This window comes from Zingiber officinale, chromosome 9A (genome assembly GCF_018446385.1).
Source record: "Zingiber officinale cultivar Zhangliang chromosome 9A, Zo_v1.1, whole genome shotgun sequence".
NCBI lineage: Eukaryota > Viridiplantae > Streptophyta > Magnoliopsida > Zingiberales > Zingiberaceae > Zingiber > Zingiber officinale.
The window spans coordinates 115,254,408-115,279,507 of record NC_056002.1 but is presented as its reverse complement, the minus strand read 5'-3'; the positions used below and the strand labels follow the sequence as shown (position 1 = coordinate 115,279,507).

The 25,100-nt window shown below is 43.0% G+C and overlaps 1 protein-coding gene across 4 annotated transcripts; it reads left to right on the top strand.

Annotated features, from left to right (window-relative positions):
- Nucleotides 1-1,314: 1,314 nt before the first annotated feature.
- Nucleotides 1,315-3,462, top strand: LOC122021934 (autophagy-related protein 8C-like). Of its 4 annotated transcripts, none has more exons than XM_042580119.1 (6): nucleotides 1,315-1,546; nucleotides 1,671-1,726; nucleotides 2,579-2,634; nucleotides 2,709-2,761; nucleotides 2,933-3,051; nucleotides 3,167-3,462. In XM_042580119.1, the coding sequence occupies exons 1-6, from the start codon at nucleotides 1,338-1,340 to the stop codon at nucleotides 3,259-3,261; spliced, it is 588 nt and encodes a 195-aa protein (XP_042436053.1). In that variant the 5' UTR covers nucleotides 1,315-1,337; the 3' UTR covers nucleotides 3,262-3,462. The 4 variants fall into 4 exon arrangements, with proteins under 4 accessions (XP_042436053.1, XP_042436054.1, XP_042436057.1 ...); XM_042580120.1 differs by having other exon boundaries at nucleotides 1,318-1,546; nucleotides 1,674-1,726; XM_042580123.1 differs by having other exon boundaries at nucleotides 1,406-1,546; nucleotides 1,628-1,726.
- The last annotated feature ends 21,638 nt before the right edge of the window (nucleotides 3,463-25,100 follow it).

The following is a 25,100-nucleotide window of genomic DNA, read 5'->3' as shown; positions in this document are numbered from 1 at the left end:
GCCTGCGACCGTACATGGGCCCTCAGTTGCCGTCTTTCGACGAAAGGCTCAAGCGCTTCGCCGCCTTCGCGCCGGGGGCTCGTCGTTGCTCCTCTCCGTCGCTGTCTTTCTCCTCCTCGTCGTCCACGGTGACAGTCGAAAGGAAGGAAGAGGGGGAGGAGGTGGATGGGCCACGCCGGTTGGCGGCTTTTGGCGACGGCCGACCGTTCAGGGACTGCTCCATGGCGCCGCACCTCCGCTGTCGGTGACGCCCGGCAAAGCACCACCCGTGGAGGTTTGAAGGCGGAGGAGGCCATCTGATGTGCTCTGTTTTGGAGATTTTAGAGTTCTTTGTTTTTTTTTGTTTTTTTAATATGATGGATGTTGAACGTTAAAACTTTTATAAAATGACAATTATGGATGAATCGGATCATATTGGGATTAGTATATGCAATTTTTAATTGGGATGTAAAAGATGATTTCGTCCCCCTTAAACGATTTAATCTATGCAAACAAAGTTTCCGAGATTTTTGATAAAATATTTAAATATATATATATAAGAGAAATCTTCTGCTGCGGTGTCTTATGTGCGGTTTTACTGTGGTACTTACCACGTCAGCGAGAAAACACAAAAAAAAATTAACGCTGCTCTCCTCCTGATCGGTCTGGACCGATTAGGCTCCAACCTGATGGGTCTGGGAGTCTCCTGATCGGTCTGTGGACCGATCAACCAACGCTTAGGAGGCAGACCGATCGGTCACCAGACCGATCAGGAAACGATCAGAGGCAGAAAAAGGTAGGGGGATCGGTCTGTGGATCGATCCACCTATAGCCTGATCGGTCCACAGACCGATCAGGCTTCGAAGCCAACTCTCACAGAGAGTTGGTTGATCGGTCTGGGGACCGATCAGCCTAGGGCCTGATCGGTCCACAGATCGATCAGGAGACTCCCAGACCGATCAGGTTGGAGCCTGATCGGTCCAGGCCGATCAGGAGGAGAACAGCGTTGATTTTTTTTGTGTTTTCTCGCTGACATGGCAAGTACCGCAGCAAAATCGTAGATAAAGCACCGCAGCAGAAGATTTATATATATATATATATATATATATATATATATATATATATATATATATATATATATATATATATATATATATATATATATATATTTCAAATTTGAATATCAATATTTTTTATTAAAATTAAACTTTTATGAAATATAAAAATTAAATTTAACTCGCAATCTAGATCTAATAAATCGAAATCTTATGACAAAATAACGTTAGTTAGTCCCTAAATTAACTGGCATCCCAACTGTCGGTTGTTTTAGGTTGAATTAAAAGCGTATTAAGTGTTTGATGATTCTGCGACAGATCAGCAATAGATCGATACTAAATTTGATAAATCCAGGTGTTCCTTGTGGGTTACCGTTCCGTGCTCTCCTCCCCAAGCCGACCCACTCCGTTATAAAAACCCTAGAAGTGATCTCCCCTTTCCTCTGCAATCGCCGATTGCTCGCATCTGGCGTAAGCTCCGGAGATCGAACTCTCTCTCTCGGTTGCAATCGGTATCCTCCTCTTTCTTTCTTTGCTATTTTTTGATCTGCGTTGCAATTTTTGTGCTATTTTTTTTGTTTGTTTGTTTGAAGGGCAGCTGATTTGAAGTTGGTTATTTTGTATTTTTGGAAACAGCAGATCGAATCACCACACGATGGCGAAGAGTCCCTTCAAGCTCGAACATCCCTTTGGTTTGTGCTCACTGTCTCTCCTCGCTGAAGGAACAATAAGTTGTTTTTTTGTTGTTGTTGTTATTGTTGGGTTTCTCGAAGGAAATTCGTTTGTGTGTGCGTAAATTTTCTCTGTGATCGCGATTGGTTCGGTTCATTTTCCAAGAGGGAACTGAATCACAAAAGGGAAAGGAATTGTACGAAGTCAATTCTTTCATATGCATTCTCCAATGCATGGGTGGATGGAGCTGATTATTAGCTAACTCCTTTTGAGTCCCATCCTAGTTTTACCTTTGGATTTCAGAATACAATTATCTTCTATCTAGTTTAAAATTTTCAGTAGAAAGATGCAAGAGTGATCATTCTGTTTCGGATTTACTATTGTATTTGTTTACTTTCGATTATTAACATTTTTCAACAGTTGTGTACAATAATTGCCTTTTACTTATCTAAATTTCATTTTTTAAAGCTTTGAATCGTTGCTTCCAACTCCAATCTGGATGTCTTGGAATTATGATACTTTGGATAAATTGGCGGTCATACTTTTTGACATACGTTTGCAAAATATAATGCTAATGTAATATGATAGTTAGGTTATTGACTGGGGAGCTTTAGTGAGGTTTCTATTCATCTTCTCTTTCGAGATGAACGTTTACAGTTGATACAACAGTATAATCAATGTACATGACCTTGTCTACCATCAGTTATGCACGTCGACACAATTTGGCATCTCCTGTGTAATTCATCAGAAAAAACTGTCTGATGAAATTGCCATTGTTAAAAGACATATCTTCTTCTGTGTTTCCAGTATTTATAACTTTTTTTGTTTTGCATTTCACTGATCTATAAATGAATTCTTCATTCTAATTCTAGAATGGAGGCAAGCTGAAGCTGTTCGTATCAGGGAGAAGTACCCTGATAGAATACCTGTAAGAATTATCACTTCTGTACTTTTATTCAATGAAATATGAAATAAACTTAGACATGCTGTCATTTAATTTAGGTGATTGTGGAGAAGGCTGACAGGAGTGATATCACAGATATTGATAAGAAGAAGTAAAAATTTTTGTTTCATATTCAAGAGCCTGGTTATTTGACTATTTATAAGTCAGCTAAACATTTTAAGCAATTAATACTTTTTTTGATAAGTATTAATATTACTTTTTGTTTTTGTCTAATCATTTGATTTCTTCTGAGGATCATAAAGCTTTTCTTATTTCTTTTTAGGTACTTGGTTCCTGCTGATCTAACAGTTGGTCAATTTGTTTATGTTGTTCGGAAGAGGATTAAGCTCAGTGCAGAGAAGGCCATCTTCATTTTTGTTAAGAACACACTACCACCCACAGGTCACACAATATGTTTCATATCAGTTGATATAGTCCTTTTATTGTCCATATGACATCCTAATTCTTAGTTGTTCATGTTCGGCTTATCACGCTTATCTATTCATTGACATTTCAGCTTCAATGATCTCTGCTGTGTACGAGGAACACAAAGATGAAGATGGTTTTCTTTACATGACATACAGTGGTGAAAACACATTCGGTTCCTCTTAATATCATTGGACAAATCTAAATTTGTATAGCTGCTTAAGAATGTTGGCACCACTGCTTTCTTCTATGGATTGTAACTTCGAAATAATGACTTTATGGATAGTTATTTCAACTTAAAATGAAATTTTCAATGTGATTATTGTTTCTGTTGAGCAGTTCTGTGATGGTTGGTGGAGCTAAATATATCTTGAAATTTCATCTGAAGGTGTGTGGTTTGATAGTTTTTCATTCTTAGATAGCAAAAATCTCAACTGTAATAAATAATAAAATATAATTAAAAATTTTCATAGAAATGTGGATTCTCTTGTGTGTGCGCGCCCGAGTGTTAAAAAGACTGTTCTTTCTAGTAGCTTTCGACTAATTTGGCTTTGACTGAATGAGTTTAGGGATTAAGATCCTGATAAGGTAATCTTATCAAGCAACAATTAATTTACGGCATTTTACTGAATTACCTAAGTTTCGATATTAACCGAAATATATATTAATTTTTATAATACTCAAATCATGTATCATATTCCTAAAATACCCCTCACTCTATAGGTCTACCAGTCAATTCTATCTAAAATTGACAAATGGCCTAGAGAATTGATAAGTTAATCTTATCAAGCAACAATTAATTAGCATTATTTTACTAAACCACCTAAGCAAGTTTTAACATTATTCAAATCATAATTTTGAATCACGTTAAACTAAAATTAACGTACTAAAATTTTAAAATCTTTTTAATGTATTTATTCTTTCATATCTAAATTTGATAGCAAAAATTGAGATGAGTGAATTTTTGAACTTTCAAATGTTAGATAAAATTTATCACAAGTTTTTATAATTCTCCTAATTAAAAAAATATCAAACTTACGGCTAATAGATCTATAGAGAATCATTACAAATTAAAATTAACTCCTGAAAACCTCCTTAATATATTTTTATACCTTCATATTTGAATTTAATAGTAGAAATTGAGATCAGTAAAATTTTTAATCAGTAGAATAAAAAAGTTAGAGATATAATTCACTAATCTCAAATTTAGATTTGAGGACTTAATTGCATTAAGGAGATTTCTAAGGTACATTGATTTTGATTTAAAATGATTTAAAGTTCTCTATGTTCATCAACTAATTTCAGGTGAAACATAATGATCGACAAAGAGGAGGGGTATTTCAAAAATATTTTTTACTTTTTTATTGGCATCAAATATCCATAATAAAAATTTATTTTTTAATTTATTGAAACTGGGATTTGATGCCTAAATGCTTGGAAATTGAGAATGGGCCTTGCCACTACATCACTTCACCAGGGGCAAATATTTCAGAAATATGATATATGATTTGGATGTTATGAAAGTTGGATATGTGATTTAGAGAATACTCAAACTTACATGGTTAAATAAAATGCTGGTTAATTTAACAACTAATTTTATTGGCTGAATAAATTTAAAAAAACAACAACAAATTAGACTAATAAAAAAGAGAACAATAGCATTTCTCTGACCTTACCTCTTGACTTAACCTCGGATCGGAATCAACGATTCGATGGGTCAAAATTATTATTTCGACTATTTTTGATTAGTTGATCTTTAACATTAACTGTACAAGAAAATTATGATTCACAGTTCATCATGATTAATTACGGTTCAAAATTATTATGATAAAAAAAATAAAATTATAAATTTATAAAATCGACCATGATTATTAAGAATAATCATATAGTAAGAAAACTATTAATTAGTTATTAAATAATTAATTAACATATAAAATCATTTACCAACAAATAAACAGTTATAAATTAACTAACACGTTATAACTAACTAATGAATAAATGCATCTCTTACTCTCCTTCCAATTATTAAACATAATAATATAACAAAAATAAAATTATTGATTAATTATTAAATAATTAATTAACATATATAAATATTAATAGTTGTAGTTTAGTGGATTAGGATACTTAATACTTATCTATGAGATCCGAGACCCGAGTTTAGTCCCTGTACATATGGGAAAAAAATTTAAAAAATCTGTTATCAGCATTAAAAAAAAAAAATTAAAAAAAATCTTACCGGGCCGGTTACAGTTCAGACCCATAACTGGGGTTACGAGCTGAATTAGGATCTTGACCCAATTTCGAGCCTGCGCCCAGGGTCGTGTCTACCCTATACCTTTATTTATATTCTTTAAAATTGTTTTCAAACGTGTTGCACCTGCCTCCAATTTAATGCTCAACAAAGGAATACTTTAGCTCGACTCTATCTTTCTCAAGTCGATTGGCACGCTTGATCACATGATTGCTAATTACATTTCTCTGCCACATCAATAGTCTTCTTATAACTTTTGTTAAGGATTTAATCGACTATCCAATTAACTTCCCTATCGTCTCCCAAATAGAGGGTTATCGTTTTCATGAGATAGCTGAATCAACTCATCCTTTATCAACAAACTAAAATTATGTTCAATTGAGTATACTATAAATATAAACCTTCTAGTTATGAATAGAATATCCTTTTTTCAGTCTCTAATCAATTCAATACCTTGGTCGTCGATTGATATCAACCTCTGATTAATTGGATTATTGATTAAAATCGATTATGGTCAAATCTTTATTTAAGTCAAATTATATCTGAAACCTAAACACTCAAAGTATTCAATCATCTTGATCTAGCCAAATATTTTATCACATTAGGATTCTTTTTTGCCAATACCTGATGGACTTGTTAACACTTATTGAACTTTTTTAGCTGTCAAATATGGCTTTCAAAAACCATGAAATAGATAGAGGCTTTCGAAAAGACAGCAATACTTGAACAAGTCATGAAGACGCTATTTAAGAAGACACTCAATTTTACTTAGTTTAATTAGAGTTTTCTAGTATCTAATCTTATGGAACTACTTCTATCAGCAAAGCATGTCCTGGGAGCTCATGAAACTGTAATGCTCTATATACTGCAAGGTCTGGATTTGAAGAAGAAAAGGAATTTCAAGGTGGAAAAAACTTACTAATTAACTCCGAGGAGTTCACCATGGCGTTCACGGCCATCTTGCAGGGCCTCGCGATCGCAAGCAAAACACTTAGAGCCTATGTTTGTAAACTTATGATCTTGGATCGTAGGATCGCACGAGCCAACAATTCAGAAGTATAAATCGAGCTTGGACCGTACAAAATTAATTTTTACAGTAGAATCGGAACAAGATCGATCAGTAGAATTGGAACAAAATCAGTAGGATCGGAACAAGATAACAACAGGATCAGTGAAAATTTTGAGAAACCATAACTTTTGATTCGGATTGAACAATAAGACATATAATATATCAAATCAAAGATCGTTCAAAAATCTATAGTTAGTTGTAAGATTTAATCTTAACCGTCAAATTTCAGACCCAAAAAATATATCGTTTAAAGTCTTTTCAAAGAACCAAAATATTTTGTCTTTTTTTTTTTTCATTTTTGCAGAGATAGGATTATGCTTTTGAAACTATTTAATCATCGGTTTAGCTATTTTTAGTTAGTTTTTACTTAATAATATTCCGTCGTTTCTTTTCCCCAAATGACAAGTGATTATATGTCTATTGTCAAGTATTATGCGGAATCAATGGGCTTTTAGAAGATTATTTTCGACCATAGTGTTCAATTCAAAGGATTCAATATTCCTCTACATTAATTATTTTGTTGGCCTTTAAATTGAGTTATCTTGTAAACTAAGGGAAAAAGTAATAATCCCAATTAGTCTCATTATATCTTATAAACTAAGAGAACATTCTTGAGGTTGATTATTATTATTATTATTATTATTGTTGTTGTTGTTGTTGTTGTATTGATATAAATTTCATACTCTTCCTTTTAGGATATAAAAAATATAAATATATAAATATATTAGATAATATTGTACAAGGATGGTAGTTAAATTACTAATTAATTTAAATTTGTACATATAATAATGCAATCTAAGATGTAGAGTATCGACAAATATATATGTGTGTGTAAAATTATTAATCTAGTTATATGCAAATGAGATTTCTAATTTTTTTCTTCTAATAATTAATCATGTATCATAAATTTTTAAAGGTTTTTGGTAGGATCATACGATTCTACTATTTGATCCCAAACGATTCGATTTTGACCCCAAATCGATTCTGCATAGGATCGCTTTTCTATAAACTATGCTTAGAGTCACAAGGCAAGCAGCCATGAGGAGGTTGCTCACAAGGCTTACGGCCACAAATAAGACTTCACATGAGCATACTTATCCACAAGTGACCTCACAGTCATAAGCGACCTCATGGACACAAACGACCTTTTAATGCTATTGCAAGAGATTTGAGCAAGGCTACGAGTTGACAAGGAAAGGTGAATGAAAATTAATCCTACCTATGAACATCGATGAGTCAATCATCAGTGGGTTGACTCTGTTACCAACTTAATCGCTAATCACCGAATGACAGTGAGGATGATGTTGTGGTTGGGAGCCTGGATGGAGACAAATAAGAAAGAGAAGAGGGTTAGAATGAAGGCCAGGGGATTCCTTGGTATAGCCACTCCGACGTTCAAGTTAGAGGAGGAAGATGAGTACTAGGGTTTTGAAATATGTAGGTATGCGTATGCGTACCTTGGATGTCGGAAAAGACTACCTCTTATAGAAAGATAGCAGATCTTTTTCTTCCATTCCGATTCTTATGCTATCATTATTTAATTCCTTAAATAATACAAAATTTATTCATATTGTTGTATTTTTTCTAAAATAACTAACATTAACAAACTTTTTTCTTTTATTTCGATCCTCTCGGTGTCATTATTTAATTACTTAAATAATGTGAGAGCTATTCATGTTGCTACCTCTTTCCCATAATAATCCGAGATTTGCATGATGATTATCATATTCCTTCATCCTGCATCACTCAGGAGCCAGGAGTCTTAGAGACCATGAGGCTACAGAGCCAATGACCGGAAGGCTAAGGAGTCGGGAGGCCTTAGAGGCCAGGAGGCTTGAGGAGCCAGGAGGCCTTAGAGGCTGAGAGGCTTGAGAAGACAAGAGGTCGAGGAGCCAGGCTAAGAGGCTACGGAATTGGAATGGGAGGTTAAGGAGGTGAGCTGAGAGGCTTGAGGAGCCGGGAGGCCTTAGATGCCGGGAGGCTTAAGGAGCTAAGAGGCCTTAGAGGTCGAGAAGCTAAGGAATTAGGAAGCTGAGGAGCCGGACTGGGAGGATACGAAACTGGGCTGAGAGGTTATGGAGTTGGGAGGCCTTAAAGGGTAAGAAACTGAGGAGCCGGGACGCTAAGGAGCTAGGCCAAGAGGCCCAAATAACTAGGCATCAATTTAACCTTCGGTTGGAACCCTGTTGGAACCACCTCAGCAGATCCACCAATCTTATTTTATCCATGTGGTGTCCTACTGATTATTCCCAGATTATAAGTATCCCCTTCAAGTCTAGTCCAAGGAAGCTAGAGTGTAACTAACTGGATGGTTTGTGTAACCGAAATGCTTTCGGCTTCCTTGACTGTTCAAGCCACGTGGCAAATCCCTTGTGTATTTCTGAACAGATTACGCATTAAATGTTAGCACGACTTTGTCACCATATCCTTAAATGCAGCCACTTCTTTTAAGTATGTCGCTTGCATCATCTACCTTGAATTCTGAGCCCAGAATGGACCAGTGAGTTTCTGAGATTGCATCACATTAATGTGATGGAACTCGTACCAGAGAAGGCTGAGCCTCTTTTAATAGGTAATGATTAGTCCTTGCCCGAGGTCATCTTCAGCATCACTTTTCCTTGGCCCATGATGTCCAAGGTTGCTGAGTTCCCCATGAATAGTTTGTCTCCAATGACTTCTTCGAAGTTGTGGAGCAGCTCCTTGTTACAACACACATGTCTGGTAGCTCCAATGTCAATACACCATTGTCGCGGATTTGAACCCACCAGGTTCAACTCAGAGATCACAGCACAGAGGTTGTCCATTTATGGTCCCTCATTCAGGTTGGCCTCCTGCTTCTTCTTCGGCTTCCTACACTCCAAAGATTTGTGACCCACTAGGTCACAGTTGAAGCACTTTCCAGAGAACTTATTCTTGTTGATTCCTCCTCTGGGTCTCATCTTGGAAGACTTAGGGTTCTTCCATTTTAAGCTTTAACTGTGCTCGACCACGTTGGCTTTCACAGTAGCCTAAGAGAACATCTTTCTCTCTGAACTCTTATTGTCTTCTTCGATATGAAGTCTAACAACGAGTTCCTCCACATTCATCTCCTTCCGCTTGTGTTTCAGATAGTTTTTGAAGTCCTTCTAGCCATCTTCTTAATGATAGCAGCCACCTGGAAAATTTCACTCAGAATCATCTCTTTTGAGTGGATCTCGTGCAAGATCACCTGAAGTTCCTGGACTTGGCTGATCACCGTCTTGGAGTGAACCAACTTGTAGTCCAAGAATCGACCCACGATGAACTTCTTGGCTCCTGCATCCCGTGTCTTGTACTTCTTGTCCAGGGACTCCCACAGCTCCTTAGCCATTCTCTTCATGCTATACACAGCGTATAATGAGTCAACAAGGTAATTGAGGATGTAGTTTCGGCAAAGGAACTCAAAATGAGTCCATGCCTCCACTACACTAATGGTCTGCGCATCAACATCCTCAGCATGCTTGGGAGGATCCTCGGTCAAGAACTAAGCCAAATTGAGTGTGGTCAAGTAGAAGAGCATCTTCTGCTGCCACATCAAGAAGTTCAATCCACTGAATTTCTTTGACTTTTCCCTGTGATTGATTGACACAATTCCAATTGGAGCAGAGGGGGCCTTCGTGTGTTGAGTCTGTTGCACCTCAACACTTTGTTCTATAGTCATCTCAATAGAATCGAATCTGTTTCAAGATTGTTGAACAAAACAATCTACTGTTGGAGATTTACGAGGTATTAGCTGAATTTAAATACACCAAATTAAATCCACTTATCTGTTGAAATGACTTGACTTGATAATCTCAGGCCGCCAGCAGGGGCTAGTTTCTACTGATTTCTGAGTGCAGACAGAGCTCTGAGTCCGAGCAGCAAAGTCCGAGTGGACTTTAGGGCTGGGTGGGCAAACGGTAGATTTGGTTGACCGGGCAATTAGGTCGAGTAGTCCAATTGAGTGGGTGGGCGAGTAGACGGAGTGAGCTTCGACCGACCAGACTAGTAGCCGAGCGAGTGAGCAGTCGAATGAGTTGCCTCCGAGCGAGTTGCAGCCAAACGAGTTGTTAGCCGAGTGAGCTAACTGTAGAGTGAGCGAGTGGATTGCAGACCAAGTGACCGATAGAGCAGTTAGGCCTAGCGAGTGGTTGGTTGGGCAGAGTAGACCGACCGAGTGAGCTAGTGTTGGCTGAGTAAAGAGGTCGAACGGGCGAGCTGAGAGGCTACCTGGGTGGACAGAGAGATTGACCGGGCAAGTGGAGAAGTCGGCGGGGCGAGTGTGCAGCCAACTGAGTTATTCGTCGAGTGAATTTCGCTGAGCAGAACGGTCGGATGGGCGATGAGGCCAAGCGTGTGCTGCAACCGGGCAAGCGATGTGAGCAGCCAGATGTGTGAACCAAGGCCTGCGATACGTAGTTTTCTTGAAACAGATTCGCCCCACCGCCGACTGTACTTCGAGGCTTTCTCGGGTCATCTGTTTCCCAGGATACAATGGTTAACCGTGGCGCACACCAAGCACTGGTGGTCACGGCAAACTGAGTGGTACCCGATTGCTAACACGGGCACTCCGCCGAGCAGGAATTGCACGACAGAGGAAGAGAGAACGTAGGTAGAGAGCTCTTGCTACTTTTTTGTGTAACATTTTGCCTGTGGTAGCAGCCTCCTTATATAAGAGCTCAGACCAATGGGCAGCGTTAATGATCGTTTAATGATCATTATTTGCCAACTGTGTAATGTCAATATTTCACTCGGCTACATTAATCTTTCTTTAATGTATCCATTACATAAACAGTAAAAATATTTACGTGGCAAAATATTGGTTGTTCCACTTGGGCAAATTTTGCCCCGGCTGGTTCGACATTCGGCACACGCAAGTCGTGCCCGCACATAAGTCAATATGGTTCAGTGTAATCCAGACCCTGGATTTGCACCCTCCTGCGTACTCATGCGTAAGAGAGAGTCTCTCCCCATGCATTTGTTCACATCATCAAAGCATGTAAATCAATACAAACTAACCAATTTACCTTGAAGCTCCCAATGTAGGACTAAAGTCTCATTCACAATGAAGCTCCATCCTCTTCCACCTCTTCTCTATTCACATATATCCAACACTTCTCGCTAGCTGCATTTTTCGCTCAACTTCCTATGCTCCTAAGTTTCTACACACTTAGACACAGGGGTTAAATACCAACAAGATCTAACCTGACTTGGTTGATCACATCAAAACTACCTTGAGGTACCTACAATCTTCTCCTTTTTGATGTGAGCAATCCAAGTTAAGTTAGGGTAAACAAACATAAAAATGAAATAACAAGGTAATAAATTTGTAACTCAATAATGTGCAAAAAAAAAAAAAAATTACCCTCCCTCTAGACTTAATCTTCCATTCTCCTCCCCTTTTGATCACATTAAATAGGGTACTTGAAAATGACTTTGGAAAATCTAAATTTAAAGTCTCAGGGAAAACAAAAAAGCATGAAAGGTTAAGTTTAAAAAAAACTTTGGTTTTATAAAAAAAACTCCTTTAATTGTTAAAAAATTCAAGAAGGGGTTGAACAGGCAAACAAAAATTTTCACAAAAAGTTGAATTTTAAGAAAAATTAAAAAAAACTTTTGCATTTTAATAGAAAATTTTCTAACAGGAAAAGTTTTTAAAAAATTGTTTAGATAAAGTTTCACAGAAAAATTTGCTAAAATAACTCTAACAAATATGATTTTTGTTAAATAAATTTTAATGATCAAAATTTTTTTATCAGAAATTTGACAAACAAATTAAAGCATTAGTCAAATGCTTCATAGTAACTCAATTAAATATTTATTTTAATAATTGACTTCCAAATTGTGGCGAGACACTAGGCCTTCTTGGTTATTGGAACAACAACCACTTTCTAGACAAAGCTTTTTAAAGAAATTAGATATTTATTTTTCTCTCTGAAAGTCCTAAGTCTAAAAAAAATCAGTCTGAATATGATTTTGGAATCCAATATAGATTCCTTCCTACAGGATTAATCAAGAATTTCTTAGAATATATTTCTGTGATATTTTCCTAATTTAACCCTTATGATTGTTGAGATACTAGTTAAGTTCTGAATAATTTCTAAAATTAGAAGGAATAAACTTTAAGAATGCATGACTTTTCAAATTTTCTATTTTCTTTTTCAATTTTTCATTATCTAATTTTACTTTGTTGAAATCTTCTAATCGATAAGAACCAACTAAGGTTGATTTTAAATCCTTATTTTCTTTCTCTAATTCATAATAATTTTTCGATAATAGTTTTATAAATTCAAACATTTTATCCGGAGGTAGAGATCGTACCCGACTTACCTTGTTGATTTTGTAATCTAAAGCTGTTGGACCCCGTGGTAGTTTTGATGTGATCAACCAAGTTAGTTAGGTCCTGCTGTGTTTGATCCCTGTGTCTGAGTGTGCAGGAGCTTAGGAGCACAGGAAGTCGAGCGGAAGACGTAACTAGCGAGAAGGACGGCACTGGAAGGGAGCCGACGGGCTCGGTGCGTCCGAAGGACGAGAGAGCTGCGGAAGAGTACTCCGGTGGGCGTGAAGAGCGTGCGCGGCGTTCGAGGGACGGAAGGCTGCTCGAGGAAAAGGCCGAGAATCGGGTTCGGGTGAGTCCTATTCCGGTTGGTCGCAATCACCCAAAAGAACGGAGCGTCGGAAGCTGAAGAAACCAGGCTGAAAAATAGGCTGCCAGCTTGGAGGCGCCTCCAGCAGGCTTGGAGGCGCCTCCATCATGAAGGCGTCTTCAACCCTGTTGAAGGCGCCTTCAACAGGTCAAAATGACCGTTTGCGTTCGGATAGAGTTCTATCCGCTGACCGAGCTGTGGAGGCGCCTTGAACCTTGTTGGAGGCACCTTGGACCCTCGGGATAGACTTTCTAGGAGCTATAAAAAGACCCCTGGAGCTAGGAATTCAACAACAACTCAAGCAATCAATCTGTAAGCAATTCCTAAGCAACTAGTGAGCTTCAAAAGTGTAAAAGGCTTCTCCGCCTTCAGAGAAGGAGATTTTTCTTACTGCGCTCTTTTCTACTGTCCTGGATTAACAACCTCCTTGGTTGTAACCAGGTTAAATCCCTGAGTCGTTTCTGTTTCTATTTCTTTTTCTGTTTCATTAATTTAGTTGTTGTTATTTTTATTGCTGATTTAATTCTGAGTTGAAATCCGAGGAGGGTAGTTTTTGTTTTCTTGTTTTCAGCAATTCACCCCCCTCTTGCCGGTCTCCGCTGCACCAACAAGTGGTATCAGAGCCAGATCGCCTCAGAAGGACTAACCGCCAACTGAAGCACTACAATCAAGACGATGGCCGGAGCTAACATCCATCCCCCGAAGTTCGACGGAGACTTCGCCACATGGAAGCGCAAAATGGAGGTATTTTTTAAAACGGATTTTGATATTCTTATTACAATGAAATATGGTTTTGCAGCGCCGAAAGACAAAGAAGAAAACACATGGAGCAAGAAGGAGCAAGCCAATTTCGTCGCCAATGGAAAGGCAGAGTTCCACCTGCTCAGTGTGCTGCCTCCAAAAGAAGTAAATCAGATCTGAAGCTACGACTCAGCGAAAGATCTCTGGGAAAAATTCCTGGAGCTACACGAAGGTACTTCCAAAGCGAAGCTAGCGAAGCGCGACATCCTCCGGAACCAGTTAACGAACCTCCGGATGAACCAAGGAGAGAAGGTAGCACAACTCCAAGCGAGAATCAAGGAGCTAATAACGCAACTAACGAACCTTAGAGAAGAGGTAACCAACTGGGATTCCATCCGATACGCGCTCAATGCCTTCCCGAGAACTCCAGAGTGGGCCTCCTTAGTAGATGCGTACTACATCTCTAAGGACCTCGAGGTAAGTATGTTAGAACAATTATTTTCCACTTTCGAACTTCACGAGTCTCGAGTTTCAGAACCCAACGGAGCAGAGAAGACAAGTCAGAATATTGCCTTAAAGGCAAAGATGAACAGTTCGACCTCGACGAATCCGAAGTGGCACTACTGGTAAGACGCTTCAATAAGTTTTTTAGTACTAATAAATTTAAATCGCAGAGGCATCATCGAAAGAAGAGGACGGTTCGCTGCTACAACTGCAACGAAGAGGGACACATCAAAGATGACTGTCCAAAGCTAAAGAGAAAGGAGAAAGAAAGGGCAAAGCCAAAATACAAGAAACCAGAACCCTCCAAGCACAAGAATCTGAAGGCTACTTGGTCAGATTCGTCATCCTCCAAATCGGAAGTTGAAGAATTCTCGGGACTTGCACTAATGGCCAACCATCAGAAAGAAGAAACGTCCAGCTCAGAGATGAGCATCGATGAAGGGGGAGGAACATCAGAAGAAGAAAGCAGCAGTGAAGGGGGAGCGTCACCAGACCAGGTAAGTAAGGTACGCAATCTAACCCCAACTCAATCTTTCAAATTTATCAAGTCTCTTTCTAAAGAGTTAGATCAATTAGAAAAAGAGAATGCTGAACTAAAGTTGAACTTAGCAAGAGCATGCCTGTTAGAAATGTATGATCATCTAAAATCAGAAAATGAAAATTTAAAATTAGAAATTGAAAAATTGAAAAATGATGCATGCTTAAAGAAATTTCCAAAGTCAAAAATTAGAACTTATGGTAAATTAAATTGGTATATAAGGAAGCATCAAGGTCAACTTAGAAAAATATCAAGAAACTATGTACCTCCTAGATTTTTGAATAATCCTGTAGGAAGGAACCTCTATTGGGTTCCAAAATCTGTGCTTAATTAATTTTTCAAAAATTAAAAGCTTAAAGTGAGAAAATTAAACATTAAAATTCATTTTTAGAAATATTTTTTCTTGAAAAATTCTAAAGACTTAATTTGCTTTTTGACTTGAATTTTTTTTTTTTGGAAAATCCTTAGAATTTTTTTTTATTCTTCTGGAAAATTCTAAAAGTTCATTTACTTGGATTTTTTCAAAAAATCTCTTAACTTAGAAATTTTTTTTTTTTAAAAAAAAGTTCCCTCTAATTAGGACCCCATTTTTGCTGTGATCAAAGGGGGAGAGAAAAGTACAAGTTAAGGGGGAGTTAGAAAAATTTTAAATTTCTGTTATTATTTTTATAAAAAGTGTTACAATTTTACGAATTGCAAAAATTATGCTTAACTTGTTAGTTTAGTAATTTTTTCTTTAAAATTACTCTTTATGTCTATTTTAACACTAACTTGAACTTGGGTTGATGCACATCAAAAAGGGGGAGATTGTTGGACCCCGTGGTAGTTTTGATGTGATCAACCAAGTTAGTTAGGTCCTGCTGTGTTTGATCCCTGTGTCTGAGTGTGCAGGAACTTAGGAGCACAGGAAGTCGAGCGGAAGACGTAGCTAGCGAGAAGGACGGCACTGGAAGGGAGCTGACGGGCTCGGTGCGTCCGAAGGACGAGAGAGCTGCGGAAGAGTACTCCGGTGGGAGTGAAGAGCGTGCGCGGCGTTCGAGGGACGTTAAGCCGGGACGGAAGGCTGCTCGAGGAAAAGGCCGAGAATCGGGTTCGGGTGAGCCCTATTCCGGTTGGTCGCAATCACCCAAAAGAACGGAGCATCGGAAGCTGAAGAAACCAGGCTGAAAAATAGGCTGCCAGCTTGGAGGCGCCTCCAGCAGGCTTGGAGGTGCCTCCATCATGAAGGCGCCTTCAACCCTGTTGAAGGCGCCTTCAACAGGTCAAAATGACCGTTTGCGTTCGGATAGAGTTCTATCCGCTGACCGAGCTGTGGAGGCGCCTTGAACCTTGTTGGAGGCGCCTTGGACCCTCGGGATAGACTTTCTAGGAGCTATAAAAAGGCCCTTGGAGCTAGGAATTCAACAACAACTCAAGCAATCAATCTGTAAGTAATTCCTAAGCAACTAGTGAGCTTCAAAAGTGTAAAAGGCTTCTCCGCCTTCAGAGAAGGAGATTTTTCTTACTGCGCTCTTTTCTACTGTCCTGGATTAACAACCTCCTTGGTTGTAACTAGGTTAAATCCCTGAGTCGTTTCTGTTTCTATTTCTTTTTCTGTTTCATTAATTTAGTTGCTGTTATTTTTATTGCTGATTTAATTCTGAGTTGAAATCCGAGGAGGGTAGTTTTTGTTTTCTTGTTTTCAGCAATTCACCCCCCTCTTGTCGGTCTCCGCTGCACCAACAAAAGCTCCCCTGAAGTACTGCTTTCTTCCGATGTCGCTCCTGCTTCATCGATGCTCTCGATGCTCATTTCGGACGAGCTTGCTTCATCTTCGTCTTCTTGGTGACTTGCTACTAGCGCAAGTCCGGCGAGACCTTCTATCTCTGATTCGGATGACATGTCGTTCCAAGTCACCTTTAGATTATACTTGGGCCGAACTGATTTCTTATTCTTTTCCTTATCCTTGTCCTTGCTCTTCAACTTTGGGCAGTTATCTTTGACACTCTTTTCTTCATTATAGTGGTAGCATCTTACTTTCCTTTTTCTTTTTGTACCCTACAGTTGATTAAATTTATTAGATTTAAATAATTTTTAAAATTTTCTTACCATGAGCGTTGTTTCATCGTCATCGAGAGACGATTCAGAATCTCGTTCATCCATCTTTGCCTTCAAGGTAATGTTGTGCTTTTGGCTCTTTCTTCAAATTTGCACATCTTGTTTCATGGACTTCAAATGTTGAAAATAATTCTTCTAAAGTAATTAATTCTAGATCCTTAGATATATAATAATCTACTAATGATGCTCATTTAGTATTTCTAGGGAATGCGTTAAGCGTGTACCTTAGCGAATCTTGGTTACTTACCTTTTCTCCGAAATTCGTGAGTCCCATGATGAGCTCCTTGATCCTTGAGTGAAGGTGTGCAATGGTTTCGCCTTCTTCTAGTTTGATGTTGCTGATATGGTTTTTGAGCATATCCCATCTTGAGAGTTTCGCCTCTGAGATTCTTTCATGTAGTTCCAGGAATTTCTCCCATAGCTCCTTGGCCGACTCGTAAGCTCCGATCTGGTTGACTTCTTGTGGTGGTAAGACGCTTAGCAGATGGAACTCTGCTTTGTCATTTATCACAAAGTTGGTTTTCTCCTTCTTAGTCCATTGATATTTTTCTTTGTCTTCGAGTGTTACAAAACCAAATTTCATTAATAAGAGTAAATCAAAATTTGTCTTAAAGAATACCTCCATCCTTTTCTTCCAGCTCATGAATTCTCCCTCGAACTTTGGTGGATAGATGCTCGGTCTGGCCATCTCAAGTGCTTCGTTCGGCGGTTAGTCCTCCTAAAACTGTTGGGCTATGATACCACTTATTGGTCCCTTAGCGATCGGCTAGAGGGAGGGTGAATAGCCTGCATAATAAAATGAAAAGACCTTCCTCGACTTATAGCTTTATCACAATAAACACTTGCATAAAAAGTATTAAAAAAAAAAAAAAAGAGGCTCAGAAAGAGTTACTTAGTTACAACTGGAGAAGTTGTTAATCCAAGGAAGATGAAAAGCTCAGCAAAAATCTCCTCTGGACGAAGAAGTCTCTTACAGCAATTAAATCTCACAACTAGAAAGATAAACTCAAAAGAAATCGATTACAAGTGTTGTGTTTAGCTTCTAGGACCAGGGTTGTATTTATAGCCTTGGTCGGAGTGGCTGGAAGAATTCCAAGCACCTGAAGTGGGATAAAGTTTTATCCTTGTCGCAACACAACGCTCCACGTTACATTTGGCTGAATTTTTGTCTGGGCGCCCGGAGGGGTTCCGGGCGCTTGGACCGTCTGGACGCCTAGACTTGGTCCCAGTGCCTGGACCAAGTCAACATCCCAGTTGACTTTTCGGTCCGGGCCTTTGCTCCAGTTCTTCTGCTTCGGCTCCGCTCACTTGGATGATTTCGACCATCCAGAATAGGGTTCATCCGAACCCAACTTCCGGCCTTCTTGAGTAAACTTCCACTCCAGCTTCTCGTCCCTCGGAAACACCGCGCGCCTCCTTCTCTTCCGCCCTCGTACTCTTCCGTAGCAACTCGTCCCTTAGACACACCGTGCCCGTCGGCTCTCTTCCGTGTCGTCCTTCTCGCTAGCTGGGTCTTTCGCTCAACTTCTTGCACACTTAAACGAGGGTTAAATACCAACATAACCTAACTTGACTTGGTTGATCACATCAAAACTATCTTAGGGTACTTACAGTGGCGTCCTACTGAGCATTCTCTGAATCAAAAACAAAATATATAAAAAAATTATCCATAGATGGATTTTTATTATTGATCCAGTGGTAAGGATGGGAGACCCTCGTTGGCGGAAGGTCAACGGCACGTGGAGGTCAAAGGTCAAGAGATTCAACCCTGAGACCCGACCGACCGGACTGAGAGGGTCGACCGGCCACCCAACCAACCGGACTGAGAAGGCTGACCAGCCGGGAATCCCCCGAGCCGAATGAAAGACAACCCGACTAGGGGGTCGGGTTTCCGATGCTCAAGGTAAAAAGGTTTCATGGCCGAGCGAGCTATCCGTTCGGCCGGGGCACGAGGCAACAAAGACAGGTAGGAGCAATCTCATCCGAGCATACAACCGGGAGTCCTCCCAGTCAGACCGATACCCACAACCGGGGCAAAAGTGATATGTCTGCCGAGCGGCCGAACCGCTCGACCCTGGAACAGACAGGAGGCGCAAGAGGACAAAGGAGATAGGGGATAACATCATCCTCGAGACACCTGTCGTCGACAGGCAGCAGAGTTGGTAGCCGAGCCGTACATAGGATCATACGGTGGAAGCTTCTACCGTCACATCCGGGATATGCTCGGACGATTGCGGAATGACGTCAAGGGTACTTTTCTGACATTGGCTCATTAAGGTATGTTTAGGGAAGCGTGCACGCATCGAGAAGCGTGTCCGTGCCTCCTCGGGGTCCTATATAAGGACCCCCAGACGTCGACGAAGGGATGCGCAATTCTCACTGTAGCCACAGTTACGCTGCCTCTCTCATTTCTCGTTGCCTGACTAGAGCGTCGGAGGGCCGTCGCCGGGAAACCCCTCCCGGCTCGGCTTCGTTGCAGGTTCGCCGGAGATCTACACCACCAGTCGGAGACAGCGGAGCGTGCCACATCCCTAGCGTCCGTCGACGCAGCGCTCGGACAAGATCAAATTGGCGCCGTCTGTGGGAACGCACCTGAATCCGAGCCTAGAAGATGGAAGAAGCTGGATGTCAACTTCTGGTAACGCTCTCTCCTGAGGAGCTCGAAGCACTCATCCAAGCGCGAGCAGCAAAAATCATGGAGCAGCAGCAGAAAGCTCAGGCTGAGCGGGCAGCGCAGCAGGCGACATCAGCATCGGGGGGTCGGGCGCCACCCGAAGAGCGGTCGGAGCAGCTCTCCATATGGGGGCAAAATAAGGGACCGACCGACACCCAGATTGGGGGCGCCGCCTGCCCCGATACCTTTTCATCGGGCTCTGTTCCAGACGCCCTCGGAGGTCGCGCAAGCTAATCAGGACAAAGGATCTTCATCAGACGAAGCACCCGTCCGGGACATTAGAAAAGGAAAAGCGCCCCGAACGGACGCGTCACCCGAGCGGATCAACCGGCAGTTCAAAGATGTCATCCTGCGTGATCCACTGCCGAAGCATTATGTGCCCCCTGCGATCGGAGAATACAACGGAACAACCGACCCAGACGACCATTTGGGTAAGTTTGACAGTACTGTCACTCTGCATCAATACACAGATGGTGTGAAGTGCCGAGTGTTTCTCACCACCCTCTCGGGATCGGCGCATCGGTGGTTCCAGAGGCTGCCGGATGGATCTATCACGAGTTTCAAAAAATTCCGAACGGCGTTCCTCCATCATTTTGCGAGTAGCAGGCGCCACCAGAAGACCAGCGTCAATCTGTTCGCCATTAAGCAAGGCACGAGGGAGTCGCTCCGAGCGTACATTCAGCACTTCAACCAGGTGGCGATGGACATTCCAACGGTCACCTCAAAAACAATGATGAACGCGTTCACGCAAGGGCTCGTGGACGATGATTTCTTCTGCTCGCTCATTCGGAAGCCGCCCCGAGACTACGACCGCATGCTGTATAAGGCCAACAAGTACATCAATGTGGAGGAAGCCCAGGCGGCAAAAAGAAAGGAAACCCTAAATGACCAACCCGCTTCCGCCGAGCGGAAGCAGCCCGTCAGTCACCAGCCCCCCAGAGGACCGCGAGCCGAAGCCGCCCGTCCTCATCAGCACACTCAGCCGCACGCCGTCCAGCAAGTCGCGGCTGATCGGCCCAAGTCCAAGGGGAAGGTATGGACCCCGATGTTTTGTTCACTCCATCAATCAGCTACTCACAACACCCGCGACTATCGGAGCCTCCCCCCTATCACTCATCCTGCGCCAAGGAGTTACCGCCGCCGATCACCTTCACCAGACCGGCGACATCGACAACGGCGCCCCGTTCAAAGGGTAGAAAGGAGATCCCCCGAGCGGCAGCATCGTCAGCAGCCCAGAGCCCACCATCGAGCATCTCATGAATGACCTTGACCATCCGCTCGAGAGGAGGAAAATAGGGTCACGCATCTCAAGGCGAAATCAACATTATCGCTGGAGGTCCGACCGGAGGAGACTCCAATAGAGCCAGAAAGACACACGCAAGGCAGCTAAGGATATACGCGGTCGGCTGCAGCCAGGAAAGGGTGAACGGACCCGAGATCAGCTTCGGGCCTAGGGACCTCGAGGGAGTCGATGTCCCGCACGATGACGCCCTAATCATTCGAGCGGTAATAGCTAACTACACTATTCATCGCATTTTCATTGACACAGGCAGCTCGGTCAACATAATATTCAAGAAGGCCTTCGACCAACTGCAAATCGATCGAGCTGAACTACTGCCGATGACAACCCCCCTCTACGGGTTCACTAGGAACGAAGTCTTGCAGGTCGGCCAGGTTCGGCTAGCTATCTCGTTGGGAGAGGAGCCGCTCAGAAGGACAAGGACCACCAGCTTCATCGTTGTTGATGCTCCTTCTGCGTATAACGTTATCTTGGGGCGATCGACTCTTAACGAGTTCCGAGCGGTCGTCTCTACCTTCTGCCAGAAGATCAAGTTCTCGGTGGAAGATCAAGTAGGGGAGGTGCAGGGAGACCAGCTGGTAGCTCGAAAATGCTATGTGGAGATGGTCCGAGCCGAAGCCAAGTCCACTCGGAAAATGCCGCGAGTCGAGACTTGATCGACGAAGAGCGAGCCAAAGCGTCCGTCCGACTGATGGCCTACAGGCAGTGAATGAAGCAGAACTACAACCGCCGCGTGATTCCTCGAGCATTCCAGGTGGGTGACTTGGTCTGGAAGAAAGTGAAGCCAGTCGGGGACGTAGGCAAGCTGGAGGCTCCCTGGGCAGGACCCTTCACGGTCGTCGAGAAGCTCCGATCGGGAGCCTACTACTTGGAGGATGAGGACGGACGGCGGCTGGATAGGCCATGGAGTGCAAACCACCTCCAGCCCTATCGGGCCGGATGAAAGGTGCGTCGATGTAATGTATTTCATGAATATTCCATTCAGCTGTATCCTTTGGTTGCAAGAATGAAAGTTATAAGAATAAAGCAAAGGCATGAGCATTGTGCGCCAAGTGGGTAGCTGCATGAAGGCGTGGTAAAGACCCCGTGCCGTTCGGTCGGGCGTATATTATCCGAGCCACGGGCTTGATGTCGAACACCCCGTGCCGTTCGGCCGGGCGTATATGATCCGAGCCACGGGCTCGATGTCGAAGACCCCGTGCCGTTCGGCCGGGCGTATGTGATCCGAGCCATGGGCTCGATGTCGAAGACCCCGTGCCGTTAGGCCGGGCGTATATTATCCGAGAGGCTCGATGGCGATGATCCCGTTCCGTTCGAACGGGCGTATATTATCCGAGGCACAGGCTCGATAGCGAAGACCCCGTGCAGTTCAGCCGGGCGTATATTAGCCGAGCTGTAAGCTCATTGTTGAAGATCGTCAAGCAGCGACGTTAAATCTTAGAATCGAACCGACGACTATAAACCCTCCGGCCTGAAGACCGTCGAGCAGCGACGTTAAATATTAGAATCGAACCGACGACTATAAACCCTCCGGCCTGAAGACTGTCGAGCAGCGACGTTAAATCTTAGAGTCAAACCGGCGACTATAAACCCCCCGACCAGAAGACCGTCGAGCAGCGACGTTAAATCTTAGAGTCGAACCGGCGACTATAAACCCCTCGGCCTGAAGACCGTCGAGCAGCGACGTTAAATCTTAGAGTCGAACCGGTGACTATAAACCCTCCGGCCGGAAGACCGTCGAGCAGCGACGTTAAATCTTAGAGTCGAACCGACGACTATAAACCCTCCGGCCTGAAGACCGTCGAGCAGCGACGTTAAATCTTAAAGTCGAACCGGCGACTATAAAGCCCCCGACCAAAAGACCGTCGAGCAGCGACGTTAAATCTTAGAGTCGAACTGGCGACTATAAACCCCTCGGCCTGAAGACCGTCGAGCAGCGACGTTAAATCTTAGAGTCGAACCGGTGACTATAAACCCTCCGGCCGGAAGACCTTCGAGCAGCGACGTTAAATCTTAGAGTTGAACCGGCGACTATAAACCCTCCGGCCGGAAAATCATCGAGCAGCGACGTTAAATCTTAGAGTCAAACCTGCGACTATAAACCTTCCGGCCGGAAGACCGTCGAGCGGCAACGTTAAACTCTAGAGTCGGACCGGCGACTATAAACTCCCCGGCTTGAAGACCGTCGAGCGGCGACGTTAAACTCTAGAGTCGGACTGGCGACTATAAACCCCCTAGACGAGGCAGCGCCGCGTTGAAGCACTTCAGCGGGACACTAGCAAAAAGTCCATGGAAAATGGAAAGTCGTTTGACCAATCGGCGCAGTACAGAAAAATACTATGCGGAAAGTTCATAGAAATCGCAGGCATAGTGGGAGGTTAACCGATCGGCGAAGTTAAGAAATTCTCTGCGGGAAAAAGGTCGAGAGACCGGTCGACATAGTTACAAGGAACACTCGAAATGAAAGGCTGACGCATCAAGAGTAGGCATTCATTTAAAAATAGCATTTAAAACTCTGCCGACCGGAGATAAAGTTACAGATGCCACATTAAAATGGAAGTCTAGCTGATTGGAAGAATTACAGAAGATACTTCATTCAAGGTAGTTGAAAATATGCTTCGGGATGGTAGTGAGAAGCGTCGCGTGCTTTGTAGCAGGGATGACCACGGAGTTGGGGATTTGGCCCTTGGACTTCAAATAGTCCGTCGTGGCGGTGATGGCTAACTCGAAGGCGATCACCAGCCGGTCGCACACCTTCTCCACAAATTCCGCCGAGCGGATGTAGTTTTGCCTCAAGGCGGCAACGCGGCCCGGCTCCGCCTCTTGGTACTCCTTGAAGGCGACACGAGAAGCATCAAGAGCCCCCTGCAGGTCCTTCAAATCGTCCTTGAGCTTGGTCACCTCCTCCGAGCGGCCTTTTTGCTCGCCTTCTAGCAGCTCGGCTAGCTTATTCACACGCTGCTCCAGAGCTCGGGCTTCTACATTCTTTTTTTCCAGATCAGCGATGGCGGTGTTCTTCTGAGTGGTGGCCAGCTCAATCTTGCAGTCATAGGATTTGATCTTTTCATCTAGCTGGTCCAACATGTAAGCCTGGTCGGCCGTCTTCTTCCTCTCGGCCTCTAACAGATCCTTGGTTTTATCGAGCTCCTTCTGCAGCTCGGCATAAGAAGGGCCTCGAGAAGACGACGGGCCGCCCTGACTCTTCAACCTCTTCAGCTCGTCCTCCACCATTGCCAAGCGGTTGGAAACAGCAACCTCTTCCACCCACCGCTGATGTACACGGAAAGGTTAAAAGGCCGATCGGGAAGGCTACATAAAGAAGAGGAAACAAAGCTTACCCCTGTGACTTGCTGCATATAGCTGTTAGCCAGCTTGTCGAGCGGTATCATGGCCGCACGGGCCCGAGCGTCCGCCCATATCTCAGCGAGGGGCCCCTTCATAGTGATCATATGCTCGGGGGCCGTCGGCCGATCGGACTTGGCCATGAACGCCTCGGTAGGGAGGTGCAGAGTGGCCCTAACAGTGCGGTGCCGGCCCGGAGTCGTCTGAGCGGACGCCAAAGGATCGGAGGCTGGGCTGGACATGGTGGATAGAATTCCCGAGCGGAGGACTCGGCGGGGGACCGGAGGAACGGAGCTGACCGGAACCACTTCGATGGGGGCTGCAGGCGCCTCCAGTTGAGAGGGAGTCCGGTCGGAGGAGAGAGCCTCAACCGATGGTTCTTTGCCGCATTGAGAGGCGGCGCCCGTCCGCTCGGACGCTTGCACTGCGGAGGTTGCCGAACGGAGGGGCTTCTCAACTCGCCGTCTTTTCCTATTGAGTGGGAGTTCGTCCTCCGGATCGGAGCTTCCCTCTCGAACGGCCGATTCTTTGCTAGAAGTTACACCGCCGGCAGCATCCATAGGCAATGCCTGAGCGGTCGACTCGCCTGCTTGCGCTTCACTCTCGTCCTCGTGAGAGCCGACCGGAGCAATGCCCAGTTGCTCCATTTCCTTGGCCGTTGCCGCTTCGAGCGCGGTCGCTTTCTTCTTCAAGATTCCGAACAACACGGACTTCATTACGATATTCGCTGCAAAGAAAAAAGAAGGAAATCAGTTAGAACTCAAGGCAAATGTACAAGTGAAGTTCTTACCAAAGTTGTTCGGGAGGGGGGTCCGGCTCGGACTCAAACCAAATATGTACATCACTCCTTCAGGTAGGAGCT

Coding starts and splice junctions, on each gene's coding strand:
- LOC122021934 (XM_042580119.1), top strand. CDS start 1,338: ATGATTCTGCGACAGATCAGCAATAGATCGATACTAAATTTGATAAAT. Junction 1,727..2,578: donor CAAGCTCGAACATCCCTTTG/GTTTGTGCTCAC, acceptor TTCTAATTCTAG/AATGGAGGCAAGCTGAAGCT. Junction 2,762..2,932: donor ACAGATATTGATAAGAAGAA/GTAAAAATTTTT, acceptor ATTTCTTTTTAG/GTACTTGGTTCCTGCTGATC.